Source organism: Kogia breviceps, chromosome 13 (assembly GCF_026419965.1).
Source record: "Kogia breviceps isolate mKogBre1 chromosome 13, mKogBre1 haplotype 1, whole genome shotgun sequence".
Classification (NCBI taxonomy): Eukaryota; Metazoa; Chordata; class Mammalia; order Artiodactyla; family Physeteridae; genus Kogia; species Kogia breviceps.
The window spans coordinates 34,645,359-34,664,136 of record NC_081322.1 but is presented as its reverse complement, the minus strand read 5'-3'; the positions used below and the strand labels follow the sequence as shown (position 1 = coordinate 34,664,136).

Below are 18,778 nucleotides of genomic sequence, written 5' to 3'. Positions count from 1 at the left end.
TGTTTTTTGATTTAGCCTTTTCATTTTTGTGATAATACCTGGAGACTGTTCCTTGAAAAACTAATGTTTGATTTCCTCCCTAGTATGTAATAAAAGAGCAATTAGAAGGCAAGGCAAAGTAAGTGAGGTCCTCCAAGGCTCATTCATGAATCACAAAAGGCTTGATAATGTTAAACACCGATTGCATTGCTGAGGCAGCATGCTGGGAAGCACTCAGGCAGCTGGAAAACCATAGCATCACTGGTCTTCTTAAAAATTATGTAAAATAAGGGGGAATTAGGTCCTAACAGACTTCCCACTTTGCCATAGTTGTTTTATAAACTAAAACAGAACTTTTCTCATTCTTTTTTAATCTGTCAAATGATCAAGTTTTTGTTTGTTTGCTTTTAAAATTTCAACAGCACTTGAAGTTATAAAAAAGAGCTTCATTAAAAAGAAAAAAACAGCTTTTATTGACCAATCCACTCTCTTACCAACCACAAACGTTAATAATATTAAAAGAGAAGTCTTTCTAAGCCCAAAGGAGTTGTTAAGTTCTTTGGCATCTCGTATAGAGCTAAGTAACAAACAAACACTCCTCATAGTCTGATCTAAACAATTCTAATGATGTAAAAAGACTGAGAATATGGCTTCAAAAATCTCTTGTTTTTTAGTGATAATGATAAAAAAAAATGCCCTCTGATAATACCACAGCATACATATTGTCAATAATCCATTTTAAATACAATCATGGTTTAACCATAATCAAACTAACTCCTGGTGTTTAATAGCCAAGATAAAGCAACAGGAAAGAAAACATTTGGTATCCCTTCGGATATATTAACAGTAATTATAATAATAATATTTCCTATTTGACAGGTAACACACCTGTGTAATACATTCATGTCCTCAGAGTCAGCTTCTCAAATATGATTCGAAGTCTTATTAAACATTCCAGTCATAGAACTGAACTCAATTCCTATAGTTGCATACCAGATTAATTAGCAGTTTTTGACTACAAGTTAGGTTACTTCTTTTTTTTAAAGTCTGTATCTGTGTACGTGAGAGTATACATCTGTGCCAGGAGCTTTCACACAGTAAGTCATGAGACCTACAGTGGGTTCAGCATCACTGTCCGACAACATTTAATTTGTTCTTTCTCCCTGTTGTTATCCTTCTCCCCTTCCCTGTGTCTCCCCCAACCATCCCTCATCTCTGCTGTCCCATTGATGTATCTGAATAAGTTAAAAATGCCTACAGGGCTTCCCTGGTGGCGCAGTGGTTGGGAATCTGCCTGCTAATGCAGGGAATACGGGTTCGAGCCCTGGTCTGGGAGGATCCCACATGCCGCGGAGCAACTAGGCCCGTGAGCCACAACTACTGAGCCTGCACGTCTGGAGCCTGTGCTCTGCAACAAGAGAGGCCGCGATGAAGAGTGGCCCCCCCGCTCGCCGCAACTAGAGCAAGCCCTCGCACAGAAACGAAGACCCAACAGAGCAAAAATAAATTAATTAATTAATAAACTCCTATCCCCAATATCTTTAAAAAAAAAAAAAAAGGCTACAGTGCTGCTCCACTCTCAGATATTAACATTTAATCCACACCATCATTCTATGAGTGAGTATCATTATTCCCCCGGTACATGTGATAAAACTGACCTTAAAACAGAATAAATAGCTTTCCCAAGGCTACACAGCATAGGTAGATAGATAGATAGGTAGCACCCAAATTCCCAAATTTACAGTTAAGAAGTAGCTGTAGATCTGAGGAGTATGAGTACACAGTATTCCCTCACAGATTTTATCAGCATTATGACACTAGATCAGAGAAGCCCCCTGCAGAGCACTGGCTTAAAGGCATTCGGAAATTTGCCTCCAGCTGGAGCTTATTCTGTGTGAAAGATGAAAGGACAAAGGATTTCAGGTAGCAAGGAGTGTCTGTGATCAAGCACCAGAAGTAGGAGTTCTACAGGTGTTCATATAAGTGGGCTCTTTAGAAGTGTGAAATGATCAGGAAAAGCCTAGGTAAGCAGAGTCCTAACATGGAACCCTGGAGGTGTACTTTAAAACAGGTGACAAGGTGAAAGAGCTTAAGGACTGCATGAACCACTAGGTGTCAGGGGACAGTGAGAAATAAATGAAAGGTTAACATGCGTAATTGAAAGTTTACAGTACAATCTATTGGTATCTCTGCAATACTTTGAGTGGGACAGCTTTGAGAAGTCACTAGTTATTAAAGAAGAACATGACTATAATGTGTAATGTGGATTCCTAAAGAAGAGGCAGGAGGTACATAATAAATACATAATGAGGTGGCAAGTTTCTGAACTAGGTTGGTGGGTGTAAAACTGGAAGGTAGGGACAGATCTGAGGTCTATTTTTAGCCTGCACAAAAAGAGACTTGACATCCTGCTTTATTAACTTATGTATGGCTGTTTACAAGCATAAATCTTCCTGGTTTTCCATTGCCAAGGCAAACATCACCAAAGACTGGAAAGTAATGCAACAGCCCTTGTCTATGTGCTGCTAGCTTATTGCAGCTTAGGTGTTTCCCCTCATGCTTATGAATAACTCTAGTTGGATTTATGAATAACAAAAAACAGTTGTCTCATGAGCCCACAAATGAGTTATTAGCCATAAGGAATACATAGCCCAAAGCTACAAGTCCAACTTAATACAATGGTTGCATTAGCAAGTTTCTGTGTACTCATCACTTCTATGTCAGGTTTAATAGCTAAGCTTGCTTTTAAGAGTGAAAAACTTGATCAAATATTTCATAAAATATTATACAAAAAGTTATGATGCTTTTAATTTTATGAGGAAAATATGTCACTCCTTATTTCTTTCCTTGGAGCATGAATAGACACGTTCATTGTGGCCCCTGGAAGACAACGTAAGAAGAAAAGCATTTGGAAAATATGTCACATATTCTCTAAGGAGCAAGATGCTTTGAGTTTCACATTTGTTGTGGCACACTGTGGACCATTTGTGTCATTCTTTCAATAAATATTCTTGAATGCTGAACACTTTCGGGAATCCGGTTATTTGGATCTCCTAGTTATTTTCAGTATATTTGAAGCAAATGAACGCTACCATGTATATACCTCAATACAGAAGACTGTGGATGCAGTGAACTGATACAGTAAAATAGTGTCCTGATAAAGATTTTAATCAGTTTGATGGCTCACAAAACTTTTCAGCTTTTATATCTGCCAAAAAAAATTTCAAATAGAACGATCCAGGTCACCAATCATCATAAATCTCAAATGATGGTTAGCCTGATGAAAAGACCACTTAGGGTCAAAATACTAAAAAGAGTAGACATCTATATTAATGAAAAACTGCATAGATTGCTCCTTTATTTTCTCTGTAGTAGGACATACTATTAATATTTCATGAAACATACCAAACAATGAGCTTCTGTGTGGCGAGCATTGCCCTCTGAGGAAGGCGCCATTAAGACCCTCATAAGTCTCAGGGCCGGATTGTACTCTCCTTGGTATGCATCCTGGACTTTATGGTATGAACGTAAAAAAGGAGATGGCCTTTGGCCAAATCGCTCCAGGGACATGCTCAGTTACTGGGAGTCCCTGGTTGTTCCCTAAAGCTAGGAAAAGCAACCCTGGAGGGGAAATTGGTGCCTTTGAGGGAGAAGCCGAGAAGCCAATCAACCAGCTGATGCCGATAAGGCGTGACTAAGCAAATTCCCTGCTTTAGGGGTATATATATATGGCTATGCTTTGTTATTAAACTTGCCTTGCAACCATCAGTTGCTTGTGCCCTTCTGATCCCATACCTTGGTACATTCAGTTCCCTACCCCCTCTCGTCGATTGTTGCTGCACTTTGAGGACCCGCCGCGGCTGGCGGCACTTCTGGGAAAAATTTTTTTAAACATCTTTATTGGAGTATAATTGCTTTACAGTGTTTTGTTAGTTTCTGCTTTATAACAAAGTGAATCAGCTATACATATACTTATATCCCCATGTCTCCTCCCTCTTGCGTCTCCCTCCCACCCTCCATATCCCACCCCTCTAGGTGATCACAAAGCACCAAGCTGATCTCCCTGTGCCATGCGGCTGCTTCCCACTAGCTAGCTATTTTACATTTGGTAATGTATATATGTCAGTGCTACTCTCTCACTTCATCCCAGCTTCCCCTTCCCCTTCCCCTTCCCTGTGTCCTCAAGTCCATTCTCTACATCAGCATCTTTATTCCTGTCCTGCACTTGGGTTCATCAGAACCTTTTTTTTTTTTAGATTTCATATATATGTGTTAGCATACGGTATTTGTTTTTCTTTCTGACTTACTTCACCCTGTATGACAGACTCTAGGTCCATCCACCTCACTACAAATAACTCAATTTTGTTTCTTTTTATGGCTGAGCAATATTCCATTGTATATATGTGCCACATCTTCTTTATCCATTTATCTGGTGACGGACACTTAGGTTGCTTCCACATCCTGGCTATTTAAATAGTGCTGCAATGAACATTGTGGTATATATATATATTTCAGAAGTTCTGGTTTAAAGGATTCAAGCAAGGAAAATAAATCTGTTACATTCAGCCATACATATAATTCAAATCTGACACAATACCAAGTCATAAAATAAATATAAGAAGATCTAAAAACTTTTTGACTTTTCCAGTAATGATTTATTTGATTTAAAAATAATATTCAATTGGGAGATTGGGATTGACATGTATACACTGATGTGTATAAAATGGATGACTAATAAGAAAATAAATAAACATTAAAAAAATAATAATCTTCAATAGTAATTTTCAAAAAAATTAGGTGCCCCTGCTTTGTTAAACATCATTTTCCCCCTTTATCCTACCTATTGCTAATCTAACAGTGAATTTGATCCCCTGTTAATTCTTCCCTATGTTTAATTAATTCTAATATAAAGGTATCATTCACAAGACATGATCATTTAGGTAGGAAAACACTGAGATATTTGAACATTGAAGGTTCCAACTAGTAAATTTTACATTAAAACTTAACACTGATTTTACTATAATTCAATATAAAATTAATATAAATATCAACTATAATCCCTACATCTTTATCATTGTAATACTGTCTAAGTATACTTTTTAGTCTTCAACAAGAATACTCATAAACACTCATATAGTAGAAATATAGGATAAGTAAGAACACAAAAACTTTGAACTTATTAGTTCAAACTTATTATGTCTCCATTTGTTGATTATCTATTATTTGTCAGAAATTGCATTAGGAAACATATATGTGTGTATATATATATATATAATTCCTAATTATTAATATGACATTATTTTATTTTTGAGAAAACTAAGGCTTAACGAGTTTAAAGCAATGTGCCCAAGGCATAGAACTATGTAGTAAAAGAATTAGGACTTGAACCCACAACTGTCTCACCAAGTACTTACTAGTACACATGTTATACAGCCCTGTTGTGGAAATGATGGGGGAGGAAGGTGTTTTTAGGGGAAGGGCTTGTCATTTTCCAAGGACTAACAATGCCTCAGGGAGCCACTTTCTCCTAATAACTTTCTGAGGTGCTATCTTCATATTGTACCACCAAGAACTGTCCCTGGTTGGATTAAAATGAATTTGAGAGATCTTGTCAAACCCTATACATTGAGGGTCCTCTCAAGAAGGAAGGAGAGAGAAGAAGGTGGTAAAAACAGGTATTACTAAAATAATTAGACGTGCAACTGTAAGGACAAATACAAATTAAACATAAGAGACTGAATTCTCTCTATTGAAAATAATCAGAGACCCCTCCCTTTTTCTTAGAAGATTTACTTAAGAAAACTTATAATTGTAAGTCCTTTCTCTCTCTCTCTTTTTGAAATGTATATAAATCTTTAAAACGTAGTTAAGCCTCTTGCCAGGTTTCCCACCAGGGGATGCCTTTCTCAAGGACCTGGGAAGTATGTCTTTGAAAAGGAATCACCAAGGAAGAGTGCACCCTAACTCCAAATTTCTGTGGGAGGGTAGGAACTAACTTTGGTGGGCAAGTGCCTAAAATCTACCTGCTGTCATAAAGATATGAGAAGCTTATTTTTCTACTGTATAAAGCCAATTATCTAACACAGATGGTCACCTCAATTACCAAATAAATTCAGTATGAACTATGTGTGATAAATAGTACTTTCAAGATTTCTTGAGGACTACTTATTGCTTATCTTGAAAACACATATGTAATGAGTTGTTTCTGCTTGGCTACATAAAAGGGTGATATTTCTTTCTGTCTTTGCAATCTCTTAGCAAATTGCCTATAGTGTACATCACATTCTAGTGTAACATTTATTCAATAATAAAATTTTATTTTTCTTCTAGCTTTGTGGAGAAGTTTTCTGCATCGGATGAGCATCTTATTTTTAATTATGTTTCCCCATCACAACACCTGAATAAATTCAGCCTCTTGATGGTTATTCCCCTTCTACTTAACCAAGTAAAACCTAGAACATCTAGAAAATGGATTGGCATATAGGTGGTTTAAAATAAATATTGCTTGCCTCTGCCCCCAAGTTCACATAAAAATTATAAGTACCATGATTCAGATGTGGCCGATTCTGTCCCACAGTTCCAGATGTCGACATATGATCCAAGTGTGGCCATTCCAATAACCACCTCCTCTACCCCAGCCTTATGGATTAGTTCCCAGATGGGCACATGGTCCAAAGCTGGCCCAGCAGACACCACTCTCACCTCACCCCAACACCCTGCAATAGATTTTGCTGACACTTTGGCAAAAGGAGACCACTATCTCTCTCAGAAGGAGGACTCTAAGAAACAAATAAACCTAGATTAGAGTTTCTCAACTTTAACACTATTGATATTTGGGGCAAGTAATTTTTTGTCGTGAGGGGCTATCTTGTGCATCATTTAGAGACTAGCATCTCTAGCCTCTACCCCTTGATGGCAGTAGCAACATCTCTCCCACCTCCTTAAGTTGTGACAATAAAAACGTCTCCCAACATTGCCAAATGTCTCCTGGAGAAAAAATTGCCCCTAGTTGAGAGCCACTGGCCTAGTGCCAACTTGAGCCTCCTTTGTCACCATGTGGAAAGAAAGTGTTTAAGAATAAAATCTATAAAGAAAGCAAAGCCAAGAGATAACAAGGCATTGAAAGAGAGGCCAATGCATACAGTGGCGTACTTTAAGGCCCTGGATCCAATGTACTTGAAGTGAAAATCACTGTTTGATGTTTTTTATAATGTGGGGCTTTTAAAAAAATATGTTTGTGTAAGTTATATTTAGCAATATTTCTTACACTTGCATCTGAAATAGCCTTGCTTGATATTATAACTATTATAAAACTTACATGTAAGTAAATAGAATAGATATTAAGCTGGTAATTAAAATAAAGTGTAATAGTGTTATGTAATAAGAATGATGTGGAAACTCATAGCAGGTGGGCTTCCTGGGGTGGGATGGGGAAGCCTCACTAGGGAAGTGTTTTTGAAACTAAGCAAAAGCAATTTAGATGAAGTGAGCTGGACTGGGGTTGACAATGCTGGGGACAGAAAACTAGACTGGAGGCAAAGGAGAACAAGACTGAATAAAGCCCACCTGGATGTAGCTGGAGAGAGCAGGATAAGTGAAAATATAAAAAGCTTCACCAGTCAGGGTCTCAACAGAAAATAGGTACACACTCAAATGAAGATACCTGAGCAGGGTTTACTCACTAAAGGACTTAGGAACATCAGAATCTCATCAGTAAGCCTTGTTAAAATAGAGATTGCCAGGTTTCACTAAAGAGTTTCAGAGCTGGTAGGTCTAGAGTAGAACTTGAAAATTTGCATTTCTAACAAGTTTGAAAGTGATACTGATTCTGCAGGTCTATGGAATATACTTTGAAAACCACTGGTGAATAGAAAATTTAAGGAATGGTGCAGAAGAAACCCAAGGCTATTAGCAGCTAAGTGGTAACCACCCCTAAGATCAGAATTAAACAAAGCTATGTAGGGTGTAAACTGGAACTGAGAGCAGGAGAGACATTTGTGTAGAGCAGGCACCATTGTGAGAAACTGTGACATTCAGTGTGGGGGCACAAGCCAGCTCAAGATGACATCTCAGGGAATGAGGAGGAAAATAAATATTCTAACCTTACTCTCCTCTCTCCCTTGGAACACTGACTGGGAAGCCCTGTTGCTTTACTCTATGTAGGGGAACCTTCCAACACAGAAATCAGGGTGGAGAAGGTCTGAGAGTCTATCTGAAGGGTCAGAAAGATTTCCATAGGAGAGAAACAATAACCAAATGTAGAAGGGCTTGTAAATATACAGTTGGTCCTATATCCTTAGGACAATGAAAACTACTGAAAGATTTTATGCAAAAGAGGGGCATGATCAGATTTCTCTTCCTGAAACAACACTTTAGTTGAATGATATAGTTAGATAACAGATTAAAAGGGGAAGATTCTCATATTGGGAACTTAATCCATGTGACCGTGGAGATGGAGAGAAGTAAGAAGCTTTCAGAATTATTTAAGAAGATCACATCTTGGGTCACAAATCAAGCCTCAGTAAATTTAAGAAAACAAATCATATCAAGCATCTTTTCTGACCACAATGCTATGAGATTAGAAATGAATTACAGGGGAAAAAAACGTATAAAACACAAACACATGGAGGCCAAACACTGCATTACTAAATAACCAAGAGATCACTGAAGAAATCAAAGAGGAAATCAAAAAATACCTAGAGACAAATGACAATGAAAATACCACGATCCAAAATCTATGGGATACAGCAAAAGCAGTTCTAAGAAGCTTATAGCTATACAAGCCTACCTCAACAAACAAGAAAAATCTCAAATAAACAATCTAAACGTACACCTAAAGGAACTAGACAAAGAAGAAAACAAAACCCAAAGTTAGCAGAAGGAAAGAAATCATAAAGATCAGAGCAGAAATAACTGAAATAGAAACAAAGAAAACAATAGCAAAGATCAATAAAACTAAAATCTGGTTCTTTGAGAAGATAAACAAAATTGATAAACCATTGGCCAGACTCATCAAGAAAAAGAGGGAAAGGACTCAAATCAAGAAAATTAGAAATGAAAAAGGAGAAGTTATAACAGACACCGCAGAAATACAAAGCATCCTAAGAGACTACCACAAGCAACTCTATGCCAATAAAATGGAAAACGTGGAGGAAATGGACAAATTCATAGAAAAGCACAACTTTCTGAGATTGAACCAGGAAGAAATAGAAAATAAAAACAGACCAATGACAAGCACTGAAATTGAAACTGTGATTAAAAATCTTCCACAAAAAAAAGCCCAGGAGCAGATGGATTCACAGGCGAATTTTATCAAACATTTAGAGAAGAGCTAACACCTATCCTTCTCAAAATCTTCCAAAACATAGCAGAGGGAGGAAAACTCCCAAACTCATTCTATGAGGCCACCATCACCCTGAAACCAAAACCAGACAAAGATGTCACAAAAAAAGAAAACTACAGGTCAATATTACTGATGAACATAGATGCAAAAATCCTCAACAAAATACTAGCAAACAGAATCCGTCAGCACATTAAAAGGATCATACACCATGATCAAGTGGGGCTTATCCCAGGGATGCAAGGATCCTTCAATATATGCAAATCAATCAATATGATACACCATATTAAAAAACTGAAGGGTAAAAAACATATGATCATCTCAATAGATGCAGAAAAATCTTTTGACAAAATTCACCACCTATTTATGATAAAAATTCTCCAGAAAGTAGGCACAGAGGGAACCTACCTCAACACAATAAAGGCCATATATGACAAACTCATAGTCAACATCGTTCTCAATGTGAGAAAATGAAACCATTTCCTCTAAGATCAGGAATAAGACAAGGTTGCCCACTCTCACTGCTATTATTCAACACAGTTTTGGAAGTTTTAGACACAGCAATCAGAGAAGAAAAAGAAATAAAAGGAATTCAAATCAGAAAAGAAGAAGTAAAACTGTCACTGTTTGCATATGACATGATACTATACCTAGAGAATCCTAAAGATGCTACCAGAAAACTAATAGAGCTAATCAATGAATTTGGTAAAGTAGCAGAATACAAAATTAATGCACAGAAATCTCTGGCATTCCTATACACTAATGATGAAAAATATGAAAAAGAAATTAAGGGAACACTACCATTTACCATTGCAACTAAAAGAATAAAATACCTAGGAATAAACCTACCTAAGGAGACAAAAGACCTGTATGCAGAAAATTATAAGACATTGATGAAAGAAATTAAATATGACACAAACAGATGGAGAGATATACCATGTTCTTGAATTGGAAGAATCAACATTGTGAAAATGACTATACTACCCAAAGCAATCTACGGATTCAATGCACTCCCTATGAAACTCCCAATGACATTTTTCACAGAACTAGAACAAAAAATTTCACAATTTGTATGGAAACACAAAAGACCCCGAATAGCCAAAGCAATCTTGAGAAAGAACAACAGAGCTGGAGGAATCAGGCTACCTGACTTCAGACTATACTACAAAGCTACAGTAATCAAGACAGTATGCTTATGGCACAAAAACAGAAACACAGATCAATGGAACAGTATAGAAAACCCAGAGATAAACACACGCACATATGGTCACCTTATCTGTGATAAAGAGGCAGGAATATACAATGGAGAAAAGACCTCTTCAAAAAGCGGTGCTGGGAAAACTGGACAGCTACATGTAAAAGAATGAAATTAGAACACTGCCTAACACCATACACAAAAATAAACTCAAAATGGATTAGAGACCTAAATGTAAGGCCAGACACTATAAAACTCTTAGAGGAAAACAGGCAGAACACTCTATGACATAAATCACAGCAAGATCCTTTTTGACCCACCTCCTAGAGAAATGGAAATAAAAACAAAAATAAACAAATGGGACCTAATGAAACTTAAAAGCTTTTGCACAGCAAAGGAAACCATAAATAAGATGAAAAGAGAACCTCAGAATGGGAGACAATATTTGCAAACAAAGCAACTGACAAAGAATTAATCTCCAAAATATATAAACAGCTCATGCAGCTCAATATCAAAAAAACAAACAACCCCAATCCAAAAATGGGCAGACCTAAATAGACATTTCTCCAAAGAAGATATACAGATTGCCAACACACACAGGAAAGGATGCTCAACATCACTAATCATTAGAGAAATGCAAATCAATACTGCAATGCAGTATCACCTCACACCAGTCAGAATGGCCATCATTAAAAAATCTACAAACAATAAATGCTGGAGAGGGTGTGGAGAAAAGGGAACCCTCTTGCACCGTTGCATGGAATGGAAATTGATACAGCCACTATGGAGAACAGTATGGAGGTTCCTTAAGAAACTAAAAATAGAGCTATCATATGACCCCACAATCCCACTACTGGGCATATACCCTGAGAAAACCATAATTCAAAAAGAGTCATGTACCAAAATGTTTATTGCAGCTCTATTTATGATAGCCAGGACATGGAAGCAACCTAAGTGTCCATCAACAGATGAATGGATAAAGAAGATGTGGCACATATATACAATGGAATATTAGTTATAAATAGAAATGAAATGAAACTGAGTTATTTGTAGTAGGTGGATGGACCTACAGCCTGTCATACAGAGTGAAGTAAGTCAGAAAGAGAAAATACAAATACTGTATGCTAACACATATATATGGAATCTAAAAAAAAAAGGTTCTGACAAACCCAGGGGCAGGACAGGAATAAAGATGCTGATGTAGAAGATGGACTTGAGGACACGGGGAGGAGGAAGGGTAAGCTGGTATGAAGTTAGAGATTAACAATGACTTATATACATTACCAAATGTAAAATAGATAGCTACTGGGAAGCAGCCGCAGTGGTGCTTTGTGACCACTTAGAGGGGTGGGATAGGGAGGATGGGAGGGTGATGCAAGAGGGATGGTATATGGGATATATGTATACGTATAGCTGATTCACTTTGTTGTACAGCAGAAACTAATACAACATTATAAAACAATTAAATTATACTCCAATAAAGATGTTAAAAAAAAAAAAAAAAAAGAAACCACATTCCATTTTACAAATTAGGACCAAATACTTCCAAGATATTAAATCACTAACTACTAGTTAATTTAAGACAGACATCTGTTTCTAACAGAACTATATACATCCCTTACATCCTTTATGTTTGACAAAAATTATACTTTTAATAACATTGTTGAAAAAAATAACTACTTAAAATACATTACTGTTCTTTGACATTAACCCCTGACCATCAAAAAAAACCAAAAAAGTAAATCTATTAGAAATCTTCCAAAGTTAATAAATAATGAGAAAAGGGACTTACATGATCAATTAGTTCACGGACCATTCCATTCCATTGTCCATTGGCATCATCCTGGGCTCCATATTTCCCATCCTCCACAAGTCTAATTTCATATGTAAAGCCAAGGATTGTAGATAACTCTCTGAGGAGGTCAATGCAATAGCCCTCAAATCGATCATTTCCATAAAGAGGTTTGTCAGACTTCTTAAACAGAACATAGGGTTCTTCCTGGAAACAGCAAACATGAAGGTAGGAAGTGTCAGTTAATCACGAAACTTACTATCACAATTATAAGTTTATTACAAGATACAAAATTTCACATTAATTTACAACAGTCAATTTTATTTTCTTCTAATTGTAATTAATATAGTTTGAAACACTAAGAAGGCAGATTACTTTGAGAATACTTGGGTCTCACAAGAGAATATTTAAATATAACTTTGACACAACTATATAATAAAAATGATATATATCTTATACCACATCTTATATCACATATAAATAATATATAATGAGATACATACTATACAATGTATAATACTAAGACATAATTTCACTATGATTACAATACCCCAATTTGAATTATACCATATAATTAATTTCTGGTGTGCTGTTTCAGTGAGGTTTATTGATAAAGGAATGAAAAAAAGTCATTACTTAATTGCCTATCATGTGCTAAGAACTGAATTAGGGACTTTTATATACATTATCACATTTAGTTCTAAGAACCATGAAAATTACAACTACTATAATTATAAGAGAAAAAGTAGTAGCTTACTTTAGAATATAGAAGAAGAAACTAAGTTTATCAAGTGTTTATGCATTCATCCAACAAGATTTTATGGAGCCTGCTATGAGCCAGCCCTCCTCTATATATATGAGAAATCCCTGATAAATGAAGTTCATGATATAGGGGAAGAAAACAATAATAAACGCCTAAACGACCAGAACACATTACTTCTGATGCTGATAAACTGTATAAAAACATAAACTAGGGCAATAAGATATCGAATGACATTAAGGTAGTTGGCAAGATAAGATAAGACAGAATTGAGTAATATGTCTGGAAATCTTTTCTGAGGAGTAGAAACATGCACTAGAACCTAAAAGATAAGAAGGAGCCTAGACATTTGAAAATCTGAAAGAAGAGCATGTCAGGACAAGGACACAGCAGTAAAAAGCCTGAGATCAATATGATACTAGAGTGTTTAGGGACGAGGATAACAGCCATCAGTATGATTGAAGTCACATCCAGTATGTGAGGGAATTAGTTGAACAAGGTAAGAATGAAGAGCAAGTGAGGAACCAAATCTTGTAAGGCTCTGCAAGGCAGGCCCTCTTAAAGATTATATGTTTAACTAAGGGCTAAGAGAATCCATGTATTAGCATATTTTATTGGGAGTGGGTGGAGCATGGTGTTACAGATTGTCCTGTAACTAAACCAGGGTGCAATTGGCTCTACTACTTACTATTTGACAATGGGCAAAGCCTCTGGAAGCTTCTCTCTTAGAAAAAGACACTGCAAAGTGAAAAAGCTTAGGAGGCTGCCATGTCAGTCCATCTAGCAATGCAATCACCCTTTTCCCAACCCTGGGAGAACAACACTCATCTCATGAGGGCCATAATACCTAAAGGAGTTTTGGACAAACAGCAATGTGTCAGCTCACCCATACTCATCTCAGAAACAAGGCTAATTCCATCTTTCTTCCCATATCCTTTGACCTGGCCTGACCCTACTGTTTCATGCACACTCTAGCTTGATCAGTTTCCTGCTCTTCTGATGTTCCACTGTGGGAAAGAAGTCCTGCTCAAAGATCAGCACCTTGTTCCACATCTTCACGCAATTTTTGGAATGTCCCTTTCATTCCTGCCTTACTGAACTATATCCTCTGTCCCAGAGACTCTCTTCAGTGTCACCCCCACACCCCTCAGGGACAGAAACACATTTGGTGCCTTCTCTTGCCCCTCATTGTGGCCCCAGACCATTTCTTCCCCTGCCTCCGGAGATAATCTTTGCTCCTCTGAGGTTCATGCCACCCTCCTACAACAGGCTCTCTCTTTACAACTGCTGTTATCCAATGAAATTTGAATCAGAAGATTTACTAAGATCTGTGGGATAAGTGGGAAGAGAAGCCTTTGCTTTTCAAATTTTTAGCAACTGGATGACAATTTTTCTCTCTTCCAAATCTTATCAACCTTCACTATTGTATTCAAAATCCATTTGGATCAACATGGTCACACTCAATCCTTTTACCTCCTCATTGCCAAATCCTTCTCTCATTTAGCCTCCCTCTCCCATGATCAAAACGGCACTGGGCATTTCTCAGAAGATGATATACCTCTGAATTAGGATTTCTAACAGCCCATTAATCCAATTCATATTTCAATCATACCCATGCCTACAATTCTTCAGTTCCATAAAGACCTCTAGGGCTTCCCTGGTGGCACAGTGGTTGAGAGCCCGCCTGCCGATGCAGGGGACGTGGGTTCGTGCCGCGGTCTGGGAAGATCCCACATAACGCGGAGCGGCTGGGCCCGTGAGCCATGGCCGCTGAGCCTGCGCGTCCGGAGCCTGTGCTCCGCAACGGGAGAGGCCACAACAGTGAGAGGCCCGCGTACCGCAAAAAAAAAAAAAAAAAAAAAAAAAAAAGACCTCTAACACAGTGACCTCCACATTTTCCCACTATCAACCCCTTCCTCACTTCACTGTCAGCCCTACATCCCTTGGTCCACTAGTATAACTTCTATACTACATGCATTCTCATGCCTTTTGCCCATCTTGTGCTTGGGTATTCGGCTTTACAAAACCATGCCTTATATAAACAACTTTTTGTTTTTCCCATGCCTACTCCTGAAGAGTAGAACACTGCTAATTGTTTACACCTAAAATTAATATCCTTAAACATTTTATGGTAGTATCCATGTCCAACTCTATGAGATGAACATTTTATCCATTTTTCTTTATACTTACAGCTTCCCACTCTAATACTCAGTTAATTACCTCAGCAAGAAATTAAAAGCAATCACATGTGACACCTTTACCTTCAGATCACAAAACCCACCAGAGTCAATTATCTGAGCTCATTTTCTCTTTCCTTTGTCTACTGCTATGGAGGAGATGGCCCCGTGCTTATTGGACCAATCTCTACACTTACGTCCTGATTCTTTTATCAGTCAGGGTCGCAACACAGGATGCCGCTTTCAGCAGAATAGTGATATTCAGTTGAGAAATATAAGCAGTATAAGGCAACTACAGGAGGGATCCATGAGGACAGAAACCATGACCTTGCTGTCTTCCCTCCCTTTGATCTCCTTCTGGGGCTTCCCATTAGTCAAAACCAATCAAAAGTCAGAGGGTACAGCAGTCTATTAATGTGATTTGCACAGGTCACCCTCCTGGGAGAGTGAAGAAGAGTGAAGAATGAATCTGGAGGGACAAAAAGAAAGATACATAGCACATCCCCATCACCTTTCACTTGCTCCAAGACCTAATTAACTGAGTCATCTTCTCTCCCCTTAATAATCAATCTGTCTCCTTATATAGAATTAATTTCAAAGTATATGTACTTGTTCCAATAACCTGCTTCTCAGGACCTTTTGTTGTTTCTTTTCTACCGTATTCTAAATGTAGATGACTCTTAAGACTTGGTTATGGCCCCTCTCCCCTTCTTTTCTTAAAATGCATCCCTAAATGATCTTAGCCATACACATCAAATTCAATAACATCTTTACGCTGATGACTCCAAAATTTATATATCTGACCCAGACCTCTCCAAGTAAGTCTTGGGCACACATCTCCAGCAGCACTTGTCAGCACCACTTAGTCATTCATAGACATCTCACATCCCTTAATTCCCAGATCAAATTCTTCTTTTCCCCAAAACTTGTACACCTTTTCAGTTCTCTCTGCTTTCGGAAAGTGGAAAGTTTCCAGTTACTCAAGCCAGTCACTGAGGCATCATCCTTGCTTCCCTTTCTTTTTGCTCATTCACTACAGAGCAACAAAAATGATCTTCTTAAAGTATACATTGAATTATATCACCGCCACCACTTCAAACCATCCCTAGACTGCCAATGCATTTAGAATAACATTCAAATTCCTTCTCGTGACCCCTGAAACCTGTTGTTCCACCACGTGTTTTCATCTTGATAAATGGTTCCAGCACTCACAAAAGTAATCAACTCAAAAGCTAGGGAGTCCCTCTCACTCTCTGTTCTAACCTTTGGAAATCGTACAAGTTCTTCTGTCAAAAGTATTTTTTTTCTTTATAAACTAATTTTATTATTTTATTTTATTTTAAATTTTGGCTGCATTGGGTCTTCATTGCTGCGCCTGGGCTTTTCTCTGTTTGTGACAAGCGGGGGCTACTCTTCGTTGCAGTGCACAGGCTTCTCATTGCAGTGGCTTCTCTTGTTGCAGAGCACGGGCTCTAGAGCGCAGGCTTCAGTAGTTGGGGCGCATGGGCTTAGTTGCTCCACGGCATGTGGGATCTTCCTGGACCAGGGCTCGAACCCGTGTTCCCTGCATTGGCAGGTGGATTCTTAACCACTGCGCCACCAGGGAAGCCCCAAAATGTATTTTGAACTCGTCAATTTCTTCCCACCATCCCTGCTACCACTGTGGTTCATGCAATCTTTATTTTTCATCTGGATTCCTATAGTAGCCTCTTACCTCTCTTTTCCATTTATATGTCCCCACAGTCCTCTCTCCATAGAAAGTCACAGAGATCTTGTGAAAAGTAAATATGATTTTATCATGTACCTGCTTACAGCCTATCAGTGCCTTTTCATTTACACTAGAATAAAAGCAAAACTGCTTACGATGGCCTTCAAGGCCCTGCCCGCTTTCCTCTCTAACCTTAGCTTCTCATTCTCCTCTCTCATCATGTCCAGGAACACTGGCCTTGTCCTCAAACTTGTCAAACTCATTCCTGACCTGAGGTCTTTGCATCGCCTTCTTTTCTCTCCTTTTCTGACTGGGAGGATCTTTCCTAAGATCTTCACATGGCTGTTTCATTCTCATCATTCAGGTCTCTGCTCAAATATCACCTCTTCAGAAAAAAACACACTATATATAAACTACCTCTCCCTTCTAAGTTACTCTCTATTGTTTTACCTTGCTTTATTTTCCTCATAGCCCAATCTGAAGTATGTATGCATGTATGTATGCACGTGTGTATGTTCGTATGTATATGTGTATTTATTTATTGGGGTGTGTGTGTTTCTTTCTTCCCCTACTGGAATATAAATTCTTGAGTGTGGAGACATTAGAGATTATGTTCATTAATATATTTCAGTGCCTAACTAAATGACTGGCAACTAGTTGATGTTCAAGAAACGTGTGGTACCGCTTCCCTGGTGACGCAGTGGTTGAGAGTCTGCCTGCCGATGCAGGGGACACGGGTTCGTGCCCCAGTCCGGGAAGATCCCACGTGCCGCGGAGCGGCTGAGCCCGTGAGCCATGGCCGCTGAGCCTGCGCGTCCGGAGCCTGTGCTCCGCAACGGGAGAGGCCACAGCAGTGAGACGCCCACACAGAAACGTGTGGTAAATAAATAAAATATTCATCATAAAGGTTTATACTCTACCTTTCCCTCCCTGACCTCATCTTCTCTTTAAATTCTAAATATCCTGTTTTCTTGCAGTTCTTCAAATATCCTGCTATTTTCTGCCTCAGAGCCTTTTAACATATTGTTCTATCTGTCTATAAGGCCCTTAAACATTGGTGAGCTTTCTGGCTTCCTTTAAGGCTCAAATGAAATGTGAAAACATTCCTGGGTTCCTTATGTAAAGAGAATCCTGTTATTCTCTACTTCAACACTTTATTTTCTCATAATAATTAATTTATCTTCAATTTTTTATTTGTTGGCTTACATCCTTTTTGATTGTCCCACTTCCCTGGAATATAACAGCCACATTGATTCATTATAGTATCTCCAATGCCTAACACAATGCTTGGCACATAGTGGGGGCAAAGAAAATATTAATTAAATAAATGATAAATTGGTTAATGTTCTGACTCAATTATCTCATCTCTAAGTTGATTTACCAATGCTTTTAAAGTTGTTTGGAGAATTAAACAAAAGGTACCTGGCAGATAACTTTTAAATTATCATTTCATTATTTTAGATACAATAATTTTCAATGGATTTTTAATAGACTTTATTTCTATAGCAGTTTTAGGTTTCCAGCAAAATTGAGCACAAAGTTCAGAGTGTTCCCGTATACCGCCTGCTGCCACACATGCCTAGCCTCCCCTGTTTTCAACTTCCCTCACCAGTGATACATTTGTTATTTTCGATGAATCTACAATGACACATCACTATCATTTAAAGTCCATAGTTTACCTTAGGGTGGTACTTTCTATGGGATTTGTCAAATATATAATGACATGTAGCTCACCACTGTTAAGTATCATACAGAATAGTTTCACTGCCCTAAAAATCCTCTGTGCTTTACCTATTCATCCCTCCCTCCCCTCTAATCCTCGGCAAC

General features: G+C 38.0%; 1 protein-coding gene across 2 annotated transcripts in view; it reads right to left on the bottom strand.

Annotated features, from left to right (window-relative positions):
• The window catches only part of GRIK2 (glutamate ionotropic receptor kainate type subunit 2), a 671,458-nt gene that overhangs the window by 167,379 nt on the left and 485,301 nt on the right, over nt 1-18,778 (bottom strand). For both annotated transcript variants that reach the window (XM_067011529.1, XM_067011530.1), the window contains exon 11: nt 12,307-12,513. In XM_067011529.1, the coding sequence (XP_066867630.1) occupies nt 12,307-12,513 (207 nt within the window). The remainder of the gene's footprint in view (nt 1-12,306; nt 12,514-18,778) is intronic.